At 32.6% G+C, this 23,953-nt stretch overlaps 2 protein-coding genes across 4 annotated transcripts; both read right to left on the reverse strand.

Moving 5' to 3' along the window:
• Nucleotides 1–1,247: 1,247 nt before the first annotated feature.
• On the reverse strand, nt 1,248–8,182 carry LOC146898627 (uncharacterized). 2 transcript variants are annotated; one of them, XM_085738282.1, is made up of 9 exons: nt 7,744–8,182; nt 5,839–6,009; nt 5,633–5,731; nt 5,059–5,157; nt 3,537–3,668; nt 3,306–3,443; nt 3,057–3,157; nt 2,054–2,218; nt 1,248–1,834 (listed from the first exon to the last, which is right to left on the reverse strand). In XM_085738282.1, the coding sequence occupies exons 1-8, from the start codon at nt 8,155–8,157 to the stop codon at nt 2,059–2,061; spliced, it is 1,314 nt and encodes a 437-aa protein (XP_085594408.1). In that variant the 5' UTR covers nt 8,158–8,182; the 3' UTR covers nt 1,248–1,834; nt 2,054–2,058. The 2 variants fall into 2 exon arrangements, with proteins under 2 accessions (XP_085594408.1, XP_085594407.1); XM_085738281.1 differs by lacking the exon at nt 3,057–3,157.
• Nucleotides 8,183–9,764: 1,582 nt separating this feature from the next.
• LOC146898628 (soyasapogenol B glucuronide galactosyltransferase-like) lies at nt 9,765–13,041 on the reverse strand. Of its 2 annotated transcripts, none has more exons than XR_015023776.1 (2): nt 11,181–13,041; nt 9,765–10,362 (listed from the first exon to the last, which is right to left on the reverse strand). XR_015023776.1 is itself a non-coding variant. In XM_085738283.1 (2 exons), exons 1-2 carry the CDS (start codon nt 12,873–12,875, stop codon nt 10,010–10,012), a joined length of 1,512 nt encoding a protein of 503 aa, XP_085594409.1. In that variant the 5' UTR covers nt 12,876–13,035; the 3' UTR covers nt 9,765–10,009. The 2 variants fall into 2 exon arrangements, 1 of the variants encoding a protein (XP_085594409.1); XM_085738283.1 differs by having other exon boundaries at nt 9,765–10,084; nt 11,439–13,035.
• Between the last annotated feature and the right edge of the window lie 10,912 nt (nt 13,042–23,953).

Consider the following 23,953-nt stretch of genomic DNA (forward strand, 5'->3'; position numbering starts at 1 on the left):
ATTTTGAAAACTAGTTATGTGCAAGTGAAGTGCTCAATACATTCTTCAACACTATGATTGATTGAATTTCATGTAATAGGAAACATAACTCCCAAGAACTAGTTGGACAATCAATGTTGAAAAAAGAATATTGAAATGTGTTGCAAGTGCTTCTCGATATTTAATATAGGGCATGTTTGTTTTGGATTTTTTTTGAAAAAAATCTATTTTTTTGAGTAAAAAATCACTTTTTTAGTTTTTGTTGTGTTTGTTTGAGATTTTTAAAAAATCCATTTTGCTAAAAAAATCATTTTTAGCCTCAAAATGAAAATCTATTTCAAGTAGCTTTTCCAAAATCTATTTTTTTCCTTAATGCAAGGAACTCAAGTGTAAGTGTTTCAAATCTAAAAAAAATGATTTTTATGATAGTAGACAAACAGAAATAACTTTAGATTATTTTAAAAATCTCTAAAAAAAACTCTAAGAGCCCGTTTGTTATAGCTTTTTTAAGAAAAAAATCACTTATTTTAAAAAAATAATCACTTTTAAGAGTTTTGCATCCGTTTGTTACAGCTTTTTAAAAAAATCAGAATCTAAAAAAAATCTAAAAACAGCTTCAAATGAGAAGCTGTTAAGAGCAGCTTCTCAAAAAATAGATTTTTTTTAGAGGAGAGAGAAAATATTGTTTAAAAGATTGAGCTAATTTTGTAACAAAAAATCCCTTTTATATAGTTGTATCCAAACAAACTAGATTATTTGTTTAAAAAAAGTGATTTTTATTACGGTAAACAAACGCAAAATAGATTCTGATTTTTCATAAAATCTCTAAAATATAATCTCTAAATTATTTTATGTCAAAATCACTTTTATTTTAATCCATAACAAACGGACCCTAAATTCTTTTAACTCAAAATCTATTTTTTTTAAAGTCGAAACAAACGCACCCATATACATGCCTTGGGAGGGATTCAGATTATATGCAGTAAGAAAATCCATGCAATAACACAATTTACAAGTATGGACTGTTCAATCTTGATTGCACATTTCAATTACAATCTTAGTCACGCATACTTGCTATGTATTTTGAGCCGTCACATTGTCCGACTTGTCGACTGCAAGATCAAAGTGTGAGATGCGCAATCAAGATTGGATTGCCCTGAAGTCGTAACTAAAGTTCTAACTTGCCAACCGTGTAACTGCATAAAATCACATTCCTTTACCTTTGGAGAAAGTGCATTAGACTGAGAAGCAGATAAAAACATTCTTAATTTTAGTTGTGCGTCTTTAGGAAAAATATATCTTGCACAGATGTGTATAGGTTAGAGTCAATGGGTGCTTAGAGTAACAAGAGAAGTTATCAACAGCAAAAACAAAAAGCAAAACCGAAGAGAAGCTATTACATGTGCGGTCCAACCACATTTACACGTATAAATATAATGCGAAAAGGAAAAGGAAAAGGTAAAAATTACAAGGCTTAAGATTACCATATGTTACCACCACCACAGAGTAAAAACCTACCAGACTCGATTCTACTTTTTAGCATCACCCTATCAACCAACAAGCTCTCAGCTGATGACTGGAAACTGTAGTCACGCATCTCGCCATAATTTGATCTCATAGTTGGCAACTTTGAAACACTTTTTTCAAACTTTTTTATATATTGTTGGATATCTTGTTGAACTGTAGTGGATTCAAATGGCTTCTGTGCAAAGGAGAAGCAGGGTTTAGATTCGGTTTCCTTGCTATCAGCAGTTGAACTGACTTGTCCATGACTAGCTTCCTCAGAATCAATGCTGGTTAGTGGCTGCAATGTGTCATAATGGTTATCATGGAATTGTTCTCGAGTGCCTGATTCCTGTAAAAATGTAAAAAAATTATTTTAAAAATTCATTATGGATGCCATTCAAAAAAAAAAAACATTATGGAACAAGTTTACATAAACATGCATGATTAGTTTAGAAGTTAATGGATTCAAAAACATATACATTGTTCAAGAATAACAAGATGCACTTGTTAAGTAGTAAGTAAATTACTGGCAAAATTAGAAACTGCAGGCAGAAGCATTTGAACTTGCCTCGGTTAAACGAGATGGAGTAGGTGGGCCGACCATACTAAGTGGAGGATCCTCTTGGGATGAAAAGTCCGAACTATCGAATGTCGATAGCGATACACACTCATCAAAATAAGCTTTGGCATCTTCTGCAAGACGTTTTGACATCCTTTTTCTTTCAATGCTTGACTGCAAACATGTTTTTGGTTCATTAATAATAGAATAAAAGCAAATAGAACAAAAGCATGCACCCCAGCACAGATTGTAAGAAATTGTTTACTAACTGTAACAACTACAATTCACCTGAGAGATGTGAGATAAATGAGTTAAAATATATATGATGCATACGGTCAAGTTCTGTGCATGTCTGAAAACAACAAGGATTCATTGAGAGTTAGAGGGGGAGGGGAAGGGGAAGGACAACTGGACAAGGGAGAATGCAAGACATTAACAGGTCTTTGCCCAAGTAAAGCACCGATGACATAATTACTGGCATCGCACATCAGCTTAATTGCTTATCCCAATCAGGAGCAACAATCACAGGTGCAAATATTAAGGCCTTCTTCGAAGTTTCAAAAGTTTCCATTCATTCATCGGTAATTCAAATGATCTATCATGCTGCATCAGTTGACATAGAGGCTTTGTTAAGTCCACCTTGCGTTTTTTTTTTTAATTGGGCTAAAATCCCATACGGGGAAACTCAAAAGATGAATTGGTGAACTTTGTACAGCTTTGAGAAATTCCCCAAATTCTTTCCCTATTCTCATAATACTCTCAAACATTAAATATTAATCATAAAGTGTCTTCTTACGCCCCTCCGAAAACACTTTTGGGAGAGATAATTCTCCGGTCTGCTTCCCTTTTCTCCGCAAACCCCCCTCCCAAACAAACCCCAAGGGAAACATTGACATCGACAACACTTAAAATGACATGTGACATTTGCTTTTAAATATTTTCAGATTTGTATGCTTTTAAATAATATTTTATTTATAATTTATAATACCACAAAAGTGTGTTAATTTTCTACCCGTCCATGGAAAGTTCACGTACGAACACATATTTTTTGCAAGCTATACCCCATTCTTTTTGGTTATTAACCAAGAGCCCTCCTAGGAGAATCTTTCCTCCCTACACATGTCAAGTGTAAAGAATATGATTCACGCACAACATAGAAAACACACATGCTATACATGTTGTGGAGGCATAGTATGTAAGATAGTCACCCAAAAAGTTGGAAAAGAACCATTTAAGTGAATAAAACGTGAAATTAACCTACTTTTCTTGATGGACGAGACTTTGGTATATTAGGGGTCTTGGGATATGGAAGAACTTCTCTCAAAATTCTATCCAGTTCTCGTACTCGATGTTCTTCAACTGCCAGATCTGCTCGAAGACGTCTAGCTCGCTCTTCGGCCTGTAAGTATCATAAGTTCTACTCAATAGAAAGCAATATAAAAGAACGAGAAGTCAACCATACTTCATCTACAAGTATAAATGGGAATATTACCTCTTCAAGCTTTTTGGTATACTCTCTTCTAATCTCAAATGCTAATTCTACTGTTCCAGGGTTCAGCAAGTCAGGATGAATATCAGCCATGTCGGTAACAGTAATGGCTGCAGCATTACTCTTTTGAACAGCCTATAATTTCAGAAAGCCAGAAACAAGTTGGAGAATAGCAATTGAATTTCGTTTTACAATTATTATAGAAACATTATAAAACTAGATATACATGCATAAACAAACAATAGCACCAAACTATGTGGACCTTGTGATGAGGAACTAGAAATTTTGAATACAAAAGAAGGCAAAAAACAAGACATATAATGAGTAAATGACCTGAAGTATGCATATTTCACAAATGGGTAAAAAATCAAATGATATTCATAACAAATGCACATATTGCTAAATTCATGTAAAATGCAAAGTTGTATCTAACTAATAGGCCTAGATCTGTGATATTTTCAACCATGAATATACATTGAAACCTGAATAGTTTTTTATCCGTTGATTATTAGCTAAAAGTTGGATGATTCATTCCCTGAAATCAACTGCCATGCTGCTTTTTAGGCTGATTTGTTATACTGAAAAGCCCAAGTCTAAACCATAGTTCTAAATTACAATCGGTCTTCGTGATACTAGGAATTTATATTTGCACCAAAAAATGAGATTGTTGCAGTGTGATGCAGTCTGTTGTGATCAGCTTTATTTTGATGTGCCTGTCGAGGCCATACGTTACAGGCTACAGCCCATACTTGTGATTTAAAATTATTCCACAGTAATGTGATACAGTTGCGGCATTCTACATCAGTTGATGTGATTTACAAATTACAGTTCAGAAATCAGAACCATGTGCACGAACCTACTTGATAGAAACCTAAGTATGAGAGATAAGGGGAAAAGGGGCTATTATGTAATAAAGAGTATGGTGAGGTTGTATGGTAAATGAAGAGTGGGATAGGATGCTTAGTTGGCAAGTTTGTTATGCCTAGTAGTATAAATTGTAATGGATATCGAAGATTATTACTGGGACCATTATGGTTAGGCAAAGGGAGAGTGTTCTCTTTCTTTGAAGGAGCTTTGCTCTGTGGGCATTAGAATGTTCATCCTTTTGCAGTTATCTTTTAATTACAGAAATAATACTCTGTTATTCTATTATTTGTGCATTTTAATTCCCTATTCTATATTCTGTGCATTTACCTATTATATAGGATTAAGTGGTTCTCTTTGTATTCTTTTTGTGCATAATGTGATAATCACCATCAATGTTGTCAATTGCAGATCCCAGAAAATAACGGTTTGTTCAAATTCTGCTACGCAAAAGTGCTATAGCACCGCTATAGCCCGTACATAACAATATTTTGTATTAAATAGCGTATCACGGGACAATAGAGATTTGTTCATATTCCGCTATGCAATAGTGCCACTATTTAACAACACTGATCATCAATGGTCATAACTTATATCAATTCAAATAGAGCCCGTTAACTTCAAGCTGGCAAGAAGAAAGCCATGATCTCATGAAACTTACACTTTCGAGGTCAATCTGAATCTCAGAAATAGCTCGCCTCACTTCAGAACGAACTGTTTCATATATATCACCGGCTCCTGGCTGATCCCTTTGTACTGACTGCAAAAGTGAAGACCCAAGTTCATACAAAACATTATCTACATATCATCAAGAACACTGGCTAATTTTTGGCGTATTGAGTGTAGAAGCATTAAATTTTCACCCTGTGGAATAACTTATTACGAATTCAAGCTTCCTGAATTTAGGATACTGTGATCTACATCAAAATATCACAGCAACAAGTACTTTGTCCATTTCAAACAATTGTGATTTAAAGTTTTGCATAAGAAATAAGAAGTCACCAGATACCTAGTTTTAGAGAAATACAAGTCTTTTTATGAAATTACCCTTTTCCTCCATTAATGATTCCACTTCACGGAAATTCCAGGAGGCATGGATTAAATTGATAATCCTTTTAGGTTTTTAAAGTGACATAAAGTTTTTTGAAACGAAGTGAATGTCATTTTCAAGCAAACATGGATAAGAGTATGATAACAATAAAGACTAGAAGATTTCCTATAGGGCTATAACTTACCTTCTGTTCACAAACTGCTTTGATAGTTTTCTCATTACAAGCAAATTCAGAACTTGGTGAAGAAACCGCATCATCATAGTTTTGAGTTTGCAAACCAGACTGTGAGACAAACATGAATTGAATTAAACAATCAAGTAATCATTTCATTCCTCATCTCAATCATTTTAATATTCTTCAAATACAAACTGGAAAAGCAAGGAACATACTGAAGTGGAAGTGAAACAATCTGAGACCTCAACGGCTGAATGCTGACTAGACCATCTGCGCAGATCTTTCTCTTGATCCATCACATCTTTATCAGTTCTTCCAAACAAACCACCTTTTCTATTACTTCCACCTAACTTCAGACCACTTCTATCTTTACAATCAGCTTCACTCTGCTCAAACATCAAAATTGCAAAGTAAGTAGAATTCTTTACATACTCTTGTTTCCATGTTCCTCGTGGAAACAACAAACAAGAGTGAACTTGGTTAGTGGAACTGGAAATATTTTCTACTTTTAGAGACGATCACAGCATGTTCGTTCTTTCCTTTCACTTTATTCACAGTTTGAACAAATATTCATGTACAAATATTTTAAAAAGGAAAATAAAAAAAAAATCATAAGATATTTTATCATTCTTCGAGAAAGAAAAAATAAAACCGTGAAATCTTTTCATAAAACAAACAGCCTTGAGAACTTGTTCGATTAGAGAAAATATTTCGATTTGGATCCAACTCATTAATCTTATTTTCACTCACAATTACAAAGTCATAATCTTAATTTCATTTTTTTTTTCAAGATAAAGAAAAATTGAAAATATCTTGGTGTTATAACTATATCTTTTCTAAATTTTAAAAAGAGCATAATTGGTATGCAGTGATAGTGTAAAAAAGTTGTACCCATGCATCGTATCACATCAACTTATTGGATGACCGTGTACACAAATTAAATTGTTTTAAAAAGATGAAAAAAAAACAAATTTGTCCTTTTTTCTAATTATGAGCAGATAGTCAGAGACAATAAATAAAATACAGAAAATCATGACCTCAAATGGTCTGAACTAACATTTAAAATCCCTTAAAACATAAACAAACAAAAAAAAAAATAGAAGCTAAAATCTCAGGTGGATCACACTATATACCCTGACATTTCCTCCATTTATCAACTTCATACATATATGCTACGTAGCATCGACAGTTTAGAACAAAGGTAGGTATGTCCGGAGTCTGACACATGTCAGTAACATTCAATCACTTATTTTCTTAAATTAATACCAGAGCGTTTAGAAACATTTGATACCAAATCGAAAGAAAAACATTTAAGCTTACATCACTTAGCAACTTGCTGCTTGAATCCAACCAACAAATCATTGAATTGAAAATTGTTATGAAATGGATAAAATTTATAAAATCTCATTGAAATCGAAAATCATTTCATACATAAAATCTCATATTTTTTCTTTTAAGATATAACGTGTCGCAACTCGCAAGATCTACGAAGTACCGCCTTCGTGGACCAGTACTTGAAAACCACCTGAAACCCCAATTATGATTGATGCCACCCCTCAAAAGTAGAAACTTGTTATCCTCCTTATTGTAACGTCTAAAAAAAACAACAGAAAGCATATATCTTTGTTTCAAAACCAACTTCATATTTATTTTCCCTTTATTCTGTCCAACCGGCACCAATCATATCACCATCTCAGTTGTTCAGATAAAGAGACCACGAGCTTCTACTTATAAACAACGGCCGGTGTTTGCGATAATTTTTAAGTACTGGTTCACAGTCATTTATTTACAACATTGTCTCATGTAGAAATTTTATATAAATGTCCATTTTTAAATAGGGATTCATTTTTTATTTTTTCTGTTTTTGGCATACAAAAGGGTGATAGCCCGGAAAAGAAAGAACTACAAACTAAGCTAGGAAGCAACATCCGCGCTATCACATTATGTTAAATTGTTGAGTTCGACTTTAGACGGACTTTAGTTACCTCTCGACCGAACTCTGGATTAATACCCCTCTGACAATGCTCATTAATTTGTATACAACAATTTATGGAATCAAAAATCACAATGTAATGCCACGTTTTAAAGACTAATTGAACAGAAAAAGGATGTAGTAGTACCTCAGAAGTGGAATAGTTAAAGCTCCGCCGGGAAACCGGACACTGAGAAGCAGACCGGGTCGTTCGTCGACCGGTATCAACTCGAGAAAGACTCCGACCCGGTTTATTTCGACCGGGTTCAACATTTCGCGCCACGGAACGTCCTCTGGAGCTAGAAGAAGGCGCGGAAGTTTCTAGAAACGGAACCGTTTGATTGGATTTGGAAATTTGGTCAAAGAGAGGGTTATCCCTTTTGTTAAGAAACTCAGTGTCGAAAGTGGTTGTTGTTGTTCTTGAAAACGCGCTAACGCTTCTTGACCGTCGGATTGGAGGAGCTTTTGTGGTTGAGGATCTAGTGGGAGTGGTGGTGGTGGAGGATGATGATTGGTTGTTGTTTCCTCTTCGTGAAGAGGATTTGAAGGCTGAAACAGCCATCTCACGAGAAAATGAAGGAAAATGTGGGAGAATAATGATAATAAATGTTTTTGTAGGAAATGGGTTGTAATAATGAGTTTGTTTGCATCTTCGATTCAATCGTATATCCAGCCAACCTGTTGTCTCTTGTCCAGGAAATAAATACCTAAAGTAAACTATGACATTTTTATATAGGAAAAATTTTATTCTTTTCGTAGATTTTTGACTAGAAATTTTTTTATTCACTTATTTTTAATATAAAAACTAGGGTCAGTAATGTAAATGATCTCTATAAATATTTAAAATTTCGTTTTTAATCCTTGCAATAGAAAATGGTAGTTTTTATAAAAAAATTCGTCAATATTTTTAGTTCCTGTAACATTTTCCGTCAATATTTTTAATCCTTGTAAAAAATTTATGTTTGCATTTTTTGTCCATAAATGCTAAAGGAAAAATGTTACAAGGATTAAAAAGTGTGATTTTTATTTGTAGGGATTAAAAACAAAATTCTAAAGATTTATAGAGACCATTTATTTATTTAATCATAAACAATAATTCATCTCCTACATGAAAATATGAAGAAGTTATTTGTTTTATTTTTTAACTGAAATATGTCTCAATAAACTTTTGAGGGACAACATAACATTGGCCCTTATTATTATTTAATATTATTGTATTGTTTTTATTTCGAATTATTTTAGTTGTTTTTGTGTCACCTTTTGGATTTCGATTTGGTTTAGAAATGTTTATCATTTATCATCGTGATCACATAGCAAAGGGTTAAATAACTGTTTGATTGAGTGAGATTTTGCAAGATTCTTTCTATGTAAGCAAGAAAGCTTGGTTTTGTATGACTATAAATTTACTTATTAAATATTGGTAATTAAATATATGTGTTTGTCATAATTATTTTTTTAGAAAAATGATAGAACTTTTTCCAATTTATATTTTTATGATATACTACCTCCGTCCTTAAACATAATATACTTTTGAGAAAAATAAAGAAATTAAAATACTTTTGAGAACCAAGGGCTTTAAACAACTTGGTCATATATATGCATTTTCAGTGCAAAACAATAAACAACTTGTTTCCCATTTATTATTGGAGAATTAGTTTATGACTACTTTATATTGAGTTTTTGTTTGAAAATGTTTAGTATTTTAAGATAAGTAATAGTAGTTAGTTTTTTTTTGTTGTAAATCGAGCATCGTCCACGTGCGCAACTGTCCTTAAGAGTTTTAACGTTGTTGCATGTGTAAGTAATAATAGTTAGTAAAGTACTCGTGTATGTCTCACGTGAACATCAAAATTAAAATGGCTATTATCAAATGAAGATTAGATGTTAGTCTCCCTTTCCTAGAATATTAAGTGATTTTACTAACATTAACAATGTATCTGGTTAGATAGATTGTGTTTATATTAGCATGTCTAGAGCATAGAAACATATATGATACAACTAAACTAGTTTAAGAAGTAAGAAGTAACAATACTTGAGCTTATAATTTCACAAGTTGTACCACTACCAAACTCTATGACAAACACAATTTTGAGTATTCTCATGAACACATTGATAGAAACATATATGAATAACATAGTAAATTATTGATCTAACCTCTGGACAAAGGGATTCTCAATCAGAATTTCATACAAATACAATGTTTACAGAATTTCATACAAATACAATGTTTACATAGACATTGTTACAAAGGAAAAACAGAACAGAAGACACAGTTGAAAATGACCACTTAATTAACTTCCTAATAACCACTTAATTAACTTCCCAAAACATAAACACAAGCATAACTGGTGGTTCTTTTCAAGTTTACTCAAATACAATGTTTACTCAAATCATTGTTATCTAAATAATCCTCCCTAAGCCACTTCCTCCAATTTGTTATTAACCTTTTCAAGTTTGAATGACTTAAGCTCCTCAATAAGTTCTTTCACCTTAGTGCAGGGACGGATCCAGACTTTAAATATACGTGGAGCTAAATTTTTTTTTTTGTTACGTGTAAGACACACCACCAACTTGGATGTTTGGGTAAACGAAATTGCTAGGTTGATAACGACCTTTTTTAAGGTAAGCTTTACGTACCTCATCTTGGATGTTAGGATGATAGCTTGAATTTGGAGACCTAAGTCCTGGATCCGTTTCCAACAGTTTGTAATCAACAACTTGAATACCCTCATTGGCCGAGTTAGGCGTAACTTCATTTTGTGGCTCACTATAAAAAAAAAAATCACAATCATTGGTACAAGTAAAGAACTAGCTTTAGTCATTAAATAAAGAACACTTAGCCACACCATACAGGGAGGAAAAAACAGAAACCAAAAACCCCCAGCAACAGGTTACAGGACAGCAGCACACCGGACAGCAGCTAAAAAACCCAACACTCCAAACAGTCCAGCAACAGGTTACAGGACAGCAGCACAGATACAAAGAAATCGGACACTCGGACAGCAGTGAGGCTGTCATATACTCCTAGCCCACAGAGCAAAACATTTTAAAGATTGTTTGTAATGCAATTTATGCAATCCTCACATTCGAAACTCTGTTTTATTCTATGTTTACATCTCTCAGTCTCAGTGAACTAATACTAATGTCGATAACATTTTTAATTCTCTAGATGAGAAGCAAATTTTTAGAGAAAATAAAGAAACACAAGGATCAACATTAGCGTTGGTCAATTCAGGACAAATTTTCATTGATTTGATTCAGCCAAAACCCAAAAAAAATAAACAAAAGCCCTCCCTTAAAGCCATACAAAACATGACCAAACCTGCTACAACAGCAACAGCTAGGAGCCGAAACAACACAAACTCATAATATATAATCAAAAAGATGCAGATTCAGATTATAGTATACAATGAAAAAGAAATTAGGGTTTGAAATAAAATATGAGGTTTATGATTTCCTACTCAAAATCAATATAAGGATCAAATTAAACATTCTTAGTAATTGATTGAAACCCTAACAATTTTAAAACCCCAATTTTAAAAACCTAAAACAATCAATTGGAGAATGAGGGGGGAAATTGCTTACCTTAGAGTGAGAGGTGAGAGTTGAGAAGTAGGAGAAATTTGAAATTGAGAGAGATGGAGAGCTGAGATTGAGAGAGATTACAATTTGAGAGAGGAAGGGGCGTGAGAAAGAGAGTAATACAGGAAATTGGAATAGAAAATAATGAAAGAGAGTGAGGCGTGAGCTGCTTTTGTTTAATATTAAAAAAAAAAAAAAAAAAAATGGGAAAACCATGTGGAGCTATAGTCCCACATGGCTCTCAAGTGGATCCGCCCCTGCCTTAGTGTAAGAAGAACCACCAACCTCTATAGCTTTCTTTGCAGCACCACAAAGTGCTTTCACTCTTTTCCTCATTTCTAAACACTCATCACCACCTCCCATCAATAAACCTATTGCCTTTCCTATCTCCTCCCTCTTCACCACATCATCCCCAAACTCATTCCAATTTCTCCATTCTTTTGCCCCAACTGCCACACCAATCTTCAACACATCAACCAACAACCTCTCATTGAAAAACTGTTCAGCAAACAATGGCCAAGTAGCCAATGGCAAACCTGCATTTACACTTTCCATAATAGTGTTCCACCCACAATGAGTCACCACAGCTCCAATTGCAGCATGCTCTAGTATCAGAAGCTGTGGTGCCCAACCCCATATCAAATAGCCTTTGTTGCTTTCCTTCATTCTCTTCTCAAACTCCCTCAAAAAACCACCATCACCGTCTTCGGCATCTTCGATTTTTCTAACAACCCAAATGAAATCATGGCCAGAATCTTCAAGTGCATGAGCTATTTCAACAAGTTGAAGAGTAGGGAACTTGTTCATGCTCCCAAAACTAACATACAGAACAGAATCATCTTTCTTAGAATCAAGCCACTTAAGCACCCCTTCTTCTTCTTCATCTTCTTCTTTACCATGTCCTCTACCAGCTTTATCTGAATCATCTTTGTTCATCCACAAAGAAACTGGTCCCACACTCCAACTCTTACTTCCCATGGCTATCTTGTAATAGTCCTCATAAGTACCTTCAATCTCATAATAGGTATCAAACAATGATCCATAGCTTTTTCTCTCTGAATCTTTAATCATCTTCATCAGATAAGTATAACCATTCGGTGCTCTAAGCCAATCCGGAAGTTGCAAACGCGTCATTTCCACGTTGTGAGGCAGCCCGGGAAGCAGAAAACTTTCGCTATTCGATTTAACTTTCGAATGAGGTTCAAATTGTTGAACAGAGTTCATTGCAGAATGAGCAAAGTAACTTCCACCAATACAAACCAACCTTGGAATTCCCAATTCATCAGCAACATCAACACTCCAAGGATAAAACATGTCAGTGACTATGAAATCAGGTTTCATGTCACGAAATAGTTGTGTGAATTGCTCTTGGAGAATGGAAAGTCCTTGGGAGATTTTGGAAATTATGTCTTTAGGAGTGTCGGCGTTGAAACTTTCCATTCCTTGTGGCAAACCAGGTACTTGTGGAAACTTGACAACGTGAGTTCTAATGGCCCGACCGCGACTTGAATCGCGGTCGATGGAGGTTTGAAAAATGGCTGCATTTGCTGGTGTTGTGATTATGGTTACATCCACACTATGCATAGCAAAAAGCCTTGCTATGTCTACTACGAAAATGAGGTGACTTTTTGATATAAAGGGGAGAAAAACAGCTTTTAACATTGTTTCTTCTTCAACTTTGACACCAAAGGATTCCATTAGAATCTAGTTTTTGTTTTGAGGTAGTGATAATGTTATTTTTTCCTACTAATGATGTTCGAGCCTTTTGCTACTAAAAAACAAGAGAAAGAGAATAAGAGAAATGGTCATTGGTACATTGGTTGTGCTATATATGTATATCTCCATTTGGTTGAAAAATAGTGTACCAAAACGAAGCATTACTCAATGGAACAATATAATGGAATAAGAAACAGGGTCCACGTGCAACGTGCATGAATAATTAATATTATTCTCATGGAGCCACGAGAGAAAATTATTGGTGTCATTTGGACCACGTTCATTTTGGTTGCACTATGAATCAGCATTGCACGTAATATAATAGATTATTAGAGTCCCCGTGAGCTTAACTCAGTTTGGTTGGTAAGGACATTGCATAATATATGCAGGGGTCGGGGTTCGAACCCCAGACACCCCACTTCTTCACAATTAATTGTGCGAGCTCTAGCCACTAGGCTACTAGACCAAAAAAGAAAAAAGATTATTGGACAAATAACACATGAGCGGACGAGATATTGGGTGCCTTTGTTTTAGTTTTAAAAGGATATTTTTTAGAGATTTAAAAAAAAAAAATGAAGTTATTTGTATTTGTTTACTATTTGAAAAAGTGATTTTTTTTTTTAATTAGTTCATGTGTTACCTCTTTGTATTTGAAAAAAAAATAGATTTGAGGAAAAGCAAATCTCAATAGTTTTTTATTTTAGAGTCAAAATAATATTTTTTGATAAAATGATTTTTCTAAAAATCCTAAGCAAACACTTCAAAATGACCATGTTTTTTTTTAAATAGTTTTTTTTTTAACAAAATCTGAAACAATCATTAAAAGAAATGTAAAATATCTCATGAACTTAGTTTAACCGATAGAGACAATGTATTATGATACGTAGGGTTGAAGTTTGAAACTCGAACACTCCACTTATTCACCACAATTTTTTATTTTTTTTTTACAAATTCACCACGTAAATTTTTAATCACTAAACTATTTGACCAAACAAAAAATGTAATAAATGATATATTTAGCAATTAAAATATATCCGGTCAAAGCAAATTGATGTATATAGATCAAATACATCAATTTTATTTAACTCATTTTTTCTAATATTTTGTAACGGAGTGTGTGTGTAAAGAGAGAGGATCACCGGCACTAAAACTTTAGTTTAACACCAAATCTTAATCATCTGTATTTTTAATCCAAAGGTCCATAATTTTTTGTTAAATTTCTTTGCCTGGTCTTTTCTCACTTGATTCCCAAATCGTTTCTGCCAAGAATGAAACTATGTGTATTCTCAAATGTAAAGGGTTTTCTATTCTACCAAAACCATGAAATTAATTTATATATCCATTTTATTTTTCACGATATGCTTTGGGGATATTTTAATCAACTGTTCAATCATAGTTCATGGTGAAACACCTAAAATTCAATCAATAGACATTTAATCGAAGGGGACTGCTATGGTGCAGTTGTTTTTATGACTTTTCTGGAAAAGTCGCTTATGTGGCTTAATGGAAGAGTGCCACGTGGATGTCTTTTTAAATCGGTTATTTGGAAAAACGATTTTAAAAAGCTTTTGTTTTATATAAAAAATATTTTTTAATTTCTTTTTTATTTTTATTTTCATGTTTATCCCTTAGGATTATGTTTCCGGCTCTGATACCAGATTTGGAGTGGGGTTTTCTGCGGAATTTTCTCGAACTTCTATTAACATTTGTTCGATTTTAAATAATCCTTGAAAAGGTTTTAAGAGTGTTTTAGCTCTTTGTTTTTGTATCTGAGTAAGATTTTCTAAATCTTCTGTATCTCTTAATAGATCTTCAATATATTCTATATGATATATAACAAATTCTCTAGAATTGTAAAGAGTTTGTTTAAAAACAATTCTTTCATAATACAATTCTATTTCAGAGACTATGTCTTCTAGCCTTTTCTTGAAGAGTCTTAATTCTGTTATAAGATCTAATCCAGGCATATCTAATTGTTGATTCTCCAGCGGAGGTTTTCTTGTTCTAACATTTGATCAGTTTTTATTTGTTTTAACATTTTTTCGATTTTTTCTAAACCTTGAAAGGGTTCTAAAAGTCTTTTTGCTTTTTCTTGCTGAATACTTGTAAGAGTATTCGAGTCTTCTATTTCTTCTAATAAATTAGAAATATAACCTACATGGTAGATTATTAAATCTTGTGAAGCAAAAAGAATTTGTTTTAATATAATTCTTGTATTTTGATAATTTATTTCAGAAATTATTTCTTCTAGTCTTTGCTTATAGAGTTGTAACTCTGTTTTTAGATTTAATCCAGGCATTTTGACTTTTTATAGTCTTTGATTAATCTTATTAACCTGTATTGATAGAGTTTTTATAGAATCATGCAGATCCTTAAGCTCTTTTTCTCTGCTTATTTCGAAATCCTTCCTAGGGGGTTCGAATGAAGTGTTATTTGAGGATGAGACATCATCTTCAAGTATAGTTCGAGAACTTAATGATTTATTAAAATCCTTTTGATCTTTGTTTGGTGATGTTATTCGAAGACTTTGGCTTCTAAACAATGGTTTTTCTGTTTCTTCAAACATATTCTTTTCTGCTTCTATCAAAGAAAAACTATTTCTTGTGATATCTTTAAATATTGGTGTTTCCAAAGTAATTAATGGTGTAAATAATTCATCAATATGAATTGTTTCTTTCCCTATGAATTCTATGCTATGATGTGAATTACTCAAAGCATAATTAATTCTGTAGTAAATTGTAAAAGGATGATTACCTTCCTTCATAAATGTTGAATCTTTTAGTTTATAATGAAAAACTATAGATTTATTTAAATCTATATCTTTTAGGGATAATCCCATCTGTAAATTTATATCAAATTTTATCTTTCCATATTTTAGATTACAATTTCCTTTTGCAATTACTGCTTGTTTCTTATTTCTAATTCTAGAATCTTCTAAAGCTATTTCTAACGGTGAATCAATACCTTTCATGAAGGTACTTTTGATTAGAATTTGAATGGTTGATATATGAATATAACCAATCTTTTTTCTCTCGTTCTCAGAAAATTTTCCAAGTCTTTTATCGATTTGTTGTTTATCTATAGTTGATATAACTATTTTTCCATTAGTTGTTTCAATAGGAATTGCTTCCTCTCCTACCATTATTCCGAATTTTAGAATATTTTTTCTTGACAGAAATTCCTTAAGTTTACTAAACTTTCTTTTAAAATTTTCTTCAGCAGTTAAAGACAAATCTGCTTCTTCAATTTTATTATCTATTATGCTATCAGCATGATAACTAGATGTTCCTTCAAAATATGAAACTTCAGACATATTTTATAATAATTCTTGATAAATTCATACCTGATTTTTCTTCAGAAATATGGGTTGTTTTGCTTCAGCAATCTGATCTTCTTCAGCAGTTTTTTCTGCTTGTGTTGAGTTTATCCCAACTCAGGGCGAATTCCTCCAGAGTATTACCTCAAGAATTCTCAGCTATAGTGTTTTACCACTATAGGACCACTAGTTCTAAAAACTAAGAGGCAAGCTCATATCAAACGATATAACTTATATTGCTTCAAAACATGGTGAATACAAATGAGCTTCAAGGCTCTTATTTATAGGCATAGAGACTTACAGATAGGTACTACGTCTCCATCCTTACAGCTGGCTACAGCTTACTATACGACAAAAGAAATAAAGAAAATACAGAAAAGTAGATTACATAATTGCCTTAGAGATAAGGCTTATCTCTAAATGGGTCCCATGCCCACTAACTTTCTACATTTTCTTCGTTATTTGGTGATATGTCACTATCATACAACGATTCTTTGTCGGCCACGTTTTTCATGTCCTTTGCGCACCACTTGCATTGGTGTCCTTTGTATTTTTGAAAGTGTCGGCAGCACTCCTGTTGGATTGGGTCGGGTAGACGGCCCAAGTCTGCTTCAAGCCCGCTAAAGTTTTCTTCGAACTTTAGAATTTGCTGAAGGTGTTCTTCTCTTGCTTGCTTCCTTGAGTCACTATAGACTAGAAAGCTTTCCTTTGCAGTAATTACCCTGAAGTTTGGTAATTTTACTCCAAATCTAATGAGAGTATCATAGAATTTTTCCATTTGATGCAGAAAACACTCTTGTCTTGGATCTACATCTCTTCCATCATTTGTTGGATATGAATGATTTGAAATGCCAATCTTGATTAAGTGTCTGGCTTTAATAACTTCATCGTCTTCAAACCATGGATAAGTTGAAGTAAAAGATAAAAAGAACTCTTTACCTTTTGCGAAGCTATTGTTGAACTTATAAGCGATTTCGCCTATATCTTTTGGAAGAAGTTCTAGTTCATGAATTTTTCTTCCTGCATCTTCTTGAAGATACATTGTTTTAATCATTCCACAATCATAGAATGATCTGACTAATTCTTTTCCTACGCCTGGGACTGTTACAGCTTTTACTTCTATCCCGTTGTTGCTAGGATAAAAACATTCTGTTTTTAACTCTTCTGAGTAGTTGGTTAACCATCTCCAGTTTTTGTAGTAGTCTCCAATGGTGACTTCTTTAACAAATTTGCTTTCTCCATAGATAATTCTATCTACAGATATTTTCTTCTTAGTCTCCATTTTTGATGGCTGGACTATATTGTTTGCTGTTGCAACTTCCTTGTAAACAGCGTTGTAGGCTGTTTTTGCTTCTTCAAGGGTCTCATACCCTTTGTATCTGACATTTTTGCCGTTTGTATGTAACTTTGTGGTTTCCCAGTTTTGGTAGATACCTTTCATAGGTCCATCAAAAATTACATAAGCTTTCTTTCTGCCTCCAAGTTGACTGTCAATCTTTTGGCTTGTTTGTTGATCAATGGGTTCTTTTTCTTTTCCATTTTTTCTTTCATCTTCTTCGACTTTATCAGCCCAAGATGTTTTTGGTAAATCTGCAAGGACAGTTGTTGGGGATTTCCATCCTTTTGGTTCTATTGACTCAATTGGGATGTTTGACTCTTTTGGAGCTGAGTATTTTACATAGTAGTTGAATTTTCCAGAATCTTGCCCTAGCAGATCCCAATTTTCAGTATTTTTGGATTCTGAAACTGTTGATGTTTCTTTTTTGCATAGTTTTTCAAGGTTTTGAATTGTTAATATCATCTCCCCCTCTTCAGAAAGAAGAGTTTCTAGACGATTTTTTGCAGAGGCAATTTGCTCCTGCTTTTGTCTGAGAGAATTCTGTAATGTCTTTATAGCTGCTTCCATTCTCTTGTCAATGCATCTGCAAAGCAATTCTTTTCAGATTTTATATATTCAATATATGGGTGAAACGGTTGGAGTTTCATCTGCCATCTTACAAGTCTTCCATATTTATAATTGACTCGAAGGTCATATTTCCAAAATCCAGTTACATATTTGGAATCTGTTCTTAATAAAAATCTGGTTGGAATTAATTCCATTTGCCATTTTGTTAAAACTTTAACACAACTTAATGTTTCTAATTCATGAATTGGATATCTTGTTTCGGTATCTGTAAATGATCCTGAAACATATTTACAAAGTAAAAGATCTTCATCTTTTATCTTATTTTTAATATTTTCATAAGAATAATCAATCTTAGTATCTTTTGATACTAATTTTTCTAATGAATCAGAGAGTTTGTCCAATTTCTCTTTCGAGCTACTAGACTTAGCGTACTGGGTTGCTCCAGTATCTTTCATTCCTTGTTGATGGGTTACATCACCAACATAGTTTCCCGAATCATCAAGATTCAGTATCGCTTTACCATTAGGTAGAGCTCTCATACAACCTGCCCAGGTTGTTTTATCAGCATCAATCTCAACAATTAAAAAATCATTTTCTGTTGGATTGTATAAGCTGGGTAAAACTTTAATTTTTCTTTTAATAGTTTTTACAGTTAGAGTATCTTGTTCAGTCCATGACCATGGAACTTTCTCAGATATCTTTTTCTGTAAAATCTTTCTTTCAGTTGCCAAATTTTTGAAAAATCCTTCATTGGCAATATAATTCAAACATCCTAAAAATCTTTGAATTTGTTTTCGGTCTTTCAATTCATCAGGGAAAACTTGAATCTTTTCCTGAACATGTGGAGATAAATCGAGGGTGCCATTTTCTTTAAAAATAAGGCCTAAATACTCGATTTCCTTTTTGGCTAATTGTGATTTCTTTTTTGAAATAACAATTCCCTTTTCTGAAATTCTGTTTAAAACAATTTCTACATCTTTAAGATGTTGTTCTTTAGTTCCTTTTGTAAAAACTAAAATATCATCAATATATGCCAAACATATATGTTCTAATCCTCTAAGAGCATTATCCATAAATCTTTGGTATATAGATGGTGCTTGTTTTAGTCCAAATGGAAGAACATTCCATTGATAGTGTCCTTGTGGACATGAAAAAGCTGTTAAAGGCTTAGTTCCTTCTGAAAGTCTGATTTGATAGTATCCTGATTTTGCATCAAAAGATGAAAACCAATCACATCCTTTTATTTTTTGCAAAATATAATCCTTTCGTGGTAATTTATAAGAATCTCCGATTGTAGCATCATTGAGTTTCTTATAATTTATCACCATTCTAGCTTTTCCTCTTTTTATTTCATTGTGATTTGTCACATAAAAAGCGGGTGCTGAATGTGGACTTGCAGATGGAGTAATTAACTTCTTTTCTTGAAGTTCTTTTATATCCTTTTGAAATTTTAATTTATCTTGTACTGAATAAGGCATTTTATACTTTACATTAATCTCCTTATTAGGATCTCGTAATTTGATGGTAACAAGTTCATGATTTGTATTTTTCAGATTATCCAAAGGATCTTCTGAACATACAGCATCAAGTTTTTGTTCTATTTCTTCAAGATTTAAAAATAATTTACCTTCTTTCCAAATACTCTTTAGGTTTATAAGATTTTCAGAAATTAATTGAATAATCTCATTTCTAGTTATAATTTTTGTTGTTATAACTTTTGTCTTTTCTTTGGGGTTTGCTAAATTTTTCCAAAGTAAAGAAATAGTTTTAACATTTTGCACAAACGGTGCATATAACTTTAAAAAGTTATTTCCAATGATTAAATCTAATCCTGAATCATGGAGATAAATTGTTGGTATGAAGAATTCATGACCTTCTATAGTAATTGAGATATTTTTCAAAACAAACCATATTTGATGTTTTGACTTATCTGCAACAATTATTTCTTTGGGTTTTCCTAATCTTTCCCAATTTCTTGATATGTTTCGTTTTCCAAAACATAATGTTGCGCCTGTATCTAAATAGGCTAAAATCTCCTTCTTACGAAGTTTTATTTTGATAAAGGTAGCACTAGGGTTTCCTTTACTCAAAATCTTGGTTTTGCTCATCTTCGGAATCTGTACAAAGTTCATAGAAGCTTTGTTGCTCCCAATCAGAATCTGAGTCTGATTCTACGGGTTCATAACCTATTCTATAGATCATGTTTAAAACTTGTTTCTTTTCTTTAGAAACTTTCTTTGGACATTCATTAGCATAATGTCCTGTTTCATGGCATAGCCAACATGTGCAAGATTTTTTACCTTTAGGACAGGTTTTATTTTTTCTAGGGTACTCCCTTTTTCTTCTATAGAATCTTTTCTTCCTATGTTTCTTTTTATCATAGGAAAATCTTTTAAATTTCTTTCTTCTAGGATATTTTCTTCTTTTCCTAGTTTTTTCACAACCATATGCTCCAATTTTTCCTTGGATTCTATCGCAGCACAAACCTATTCGTGCATCTCGTTTTGATTGTTTCTTTAGGCATTGTTCTTGCATCCAATTTCTAAGGATAGAAATTCTAGCTCCTAAAGTATCTTTAACCGTTCCTGAGGATACTGCACTGTTAAATTCGTTTTGAATTATTTGGGACATAGACATAGGTAATTTTTGGTAAAATAATTCGACAACCTTTTGGTTTTCTCTAGTGTCTTTATTTAAATCATAATATAATTGTGAAAATTCACAAATATAATTTTCTATGTAACAAGGATTACATATGGATAAATTCATTATTCTCCATAATTTTTCAGTGTTAAAGGCGGTATTTGAGTCTACCGTATCTTGCCATCCTTTGAATTCATTTAAAAGCCATTCAAAGATTTTATTGATCATTCCCATACTGTTTTCTGCAGTTTGTTCTTCTTCAGGTTTTTCGGCCAGAAATTTATATGCATTACCTTCTGTTCTACACAAAAGATAATTAAAAATTTGTTTTGGGCTTAGACCTTTTAAGTCACTATCTAACTGTATCTGGATAGTATTTTTATTATACCAACTTCTTATGGCTTGGACAAGATTGTCAACACAATCAATATTTAAAATTCCACTTCCATCGTTTACACTATGTTTGGGAATATAACTCATAGGAATTTTTTGGTATTTAGCTTGGGCAAATTCCCTATGGAATTCTGCATTCCAATTATAAGAGGGTCCTCTTTTTGTTCCTGAGCTTTCGCCCATTTCTAATTGTTCTATTTTTACGAAATTTCCATCGTCTTTTGAATCATCATCAGAACTAAAGTCGTAGACAAAATCTTCTAGATCTTTAGGTTCAGGTTCTTCCTTAATGGAATCTTTTTCACTTATGTCTAAAGTAGCCATAAGTTGATCTAATTTTTCGAGTTGATACTCTATGTTTTCTTCTATACTCATCTTTTATAATTAGCAAATAAGGTTTTTTCTTCGATTTTGATTTTTTCCTTATTCTTCCCCCCTTCTTGAAGAGAAAGATGTTGTTTACAACAGTTTTTTATTAGATAATTAATCATATCAGTAATATTGTTTAACTGAGGATTAAAAGAATGATATATATGAGGATATTTATGGTTCTCATTTTTATTGTAACACGGAAAATCTTTTTCCATATTTACCCAAGTTTCATGGGGTCTTTCTAATCCTTGCTCATAATCTTTTGTAAACAAATTATTTTGTTTATAGATTTGAGGTAAAGTTTCAAGAAAAGAAATTTGTCTTTCAAATCTCTCATTTAATTTCTTGGTTTCGTCAAGCAAAGCTTTGACTCTGGTTGTGAGGGTATTATTTTCTTCACTCATCTAGCTAATTCTTTAAGTTTATTTCTTAAATCTTGAGCTAATCCTTTATATTCATTATATAAAAAATGATCTATATTTTCATGGCTTTCATATAAATATTTGTCTAAAAAATATTCAGCCGTTGTATCACACCACCTAATTTGTGCTTTAACTAGTGTAATATCTTGATAGTTTGGACATAGGATAAAGGGTTGTAAAATACACTTCCCTGTTGGTCCTTTAATAAATTCCATTTCTATTTAGACTTTTAAAGCCGGTTTTCCACAAACTGATTTAAAATTTTTGACTTTATTGGAAAAGTCATTTGAGTGACTGTACCGTAGAATTCACCTTAATCGAAAATACTCCTATATTCACTACGTCATCTTCAATTGGGATCTTCATCACAAATTGTTTTAGAGTGTGTGTTTGGATGATGTAATTGGGAAAATTTAAAGAATTTATAATTTTAGGCAATTTAACTCCATCAATTAAATTGGCATCATTTCTAAATTTTCTTGTTTGGATGGAGTAATAAAAAATTTCATTATCATATTTTTGGGAAACTTTTATAAATTTTAATTTTTTTGGCCAAATTTCAAAATTGAAAATAGGATCAATTTGCAAATTTCAAAATTTTTAGGGGTAAATTTGTAATTTGCAAAAAAAAGGGGTCAATTTGCAATTTTTTGGAAATTTATTGGGGTCAACTTGAAAATTTTGGAAAATTTGAGGACCAAAATGCAAAATTTGAAAAATTATAAGAATGAAGAAATTTGAAATTCTTAACTTTTAGGTATCATTTGAAATTATCTAAATTTAACTTGAACAAAATACTTCATAAAATTCTCCATATTATTATTATCCAAACAATGAAATTCATTTAAAAATATTTGAATTCCCTTATCCAAACGCACTCATGTACTCCAATCCATACAAGAAATTAACCAAGATGAAAAGGACTAAAGGAGATACATACAAGAATAACATCAAAGGGTGTGTGGAGATAATTAATCTACAAATTTTCGAGATGGAAATGAGGAGTATCACGATGCCAATCATGGTTTTCAATTTGAGTTTTCAATGATCGAAAACAATACTAGTGTGCGACTCACAAAAAGGATCCCCAAGAAATACAAATGTGGATTAGATTTAAAATATAGACGGTTAAGATTTGGTATCAAGTTTGACACTTGGTCTTTCTATCCCATTCTCAAACCACCCACGCTAAAGCTCACTCACACCCTCTTGAATGTCACGTAAATCTCTGAACCAACACGACGCCTTTGCACCCCACCCCACCTCCCCCCTTTGTCCCCGTACTTGCTCATATTTTGCCGCCAAAACTTTGTACCATAACCCTCCCCAAACCACCAACTTCATTCTCAATTCTCATAACAAATTATGTCCTAACAAATCTAATTAATTTTGCGAGCATCTTCACTCCCACGGTTTTTTTAAAGAGATTCGATATGATACTTGTGGGTGCCTTGAAGAAGGAAAACAAATAATCCAAAAGAGACAACAAGACAAATTTGATTAAAACAAGACGACCACCCATTGAAAGATTTATTTGAATTTTTTACTATTTACTTTTTATTTATTTGAGTTTATCTACTAAAAAAAAGGTTTTGTGAGACTTTTAGAGATAATTTATAAAAATTGGTTCATGACATTTTTTTCTTAAGCTTTTTTCAGCTTATTTTTATATATTTTCTAAGATGAGTAGTGTTAGCAACACTCTCTCTAAGACTCACTCTCTTATTAGATTAACTCATTGTTGATCTACACATTAGAAATAGAACCCACACAAAGTAGTGAAATATACATTAATTTCATCCAATAAAAAGTGAGTGTTGCTACTTGCTAGCATTCCTTGTCTTAAGATAGCTTATGAAAATACCTATCATATAAAAAAGGGTTAAATATGTTTTTGGTCCCTATAAAATTGGGACTTTTTAAGTTTAGTCCTTACTTAATTTTAATAGTTCTTTTAGTCCCTAAAAAAAGTTATGCACTCAATATTAGTCCCTACTAAATTTAAATA

Source organism: Medicago sativa, chromosome 8 (genome assembly GCF_051527215.1).
Source record: "Medicago sativa cultivar Bolivia chromosome 8, Bolivia_mono, whole genome shotgun sequence".
In the NCBI taxonomy this organism is placed as follows: Eukaryota; Viridiplantae; Streptophyta; class Magnoliopsida; order Fabales; family Fabaceae; genus Medicago; species Medicago sativa.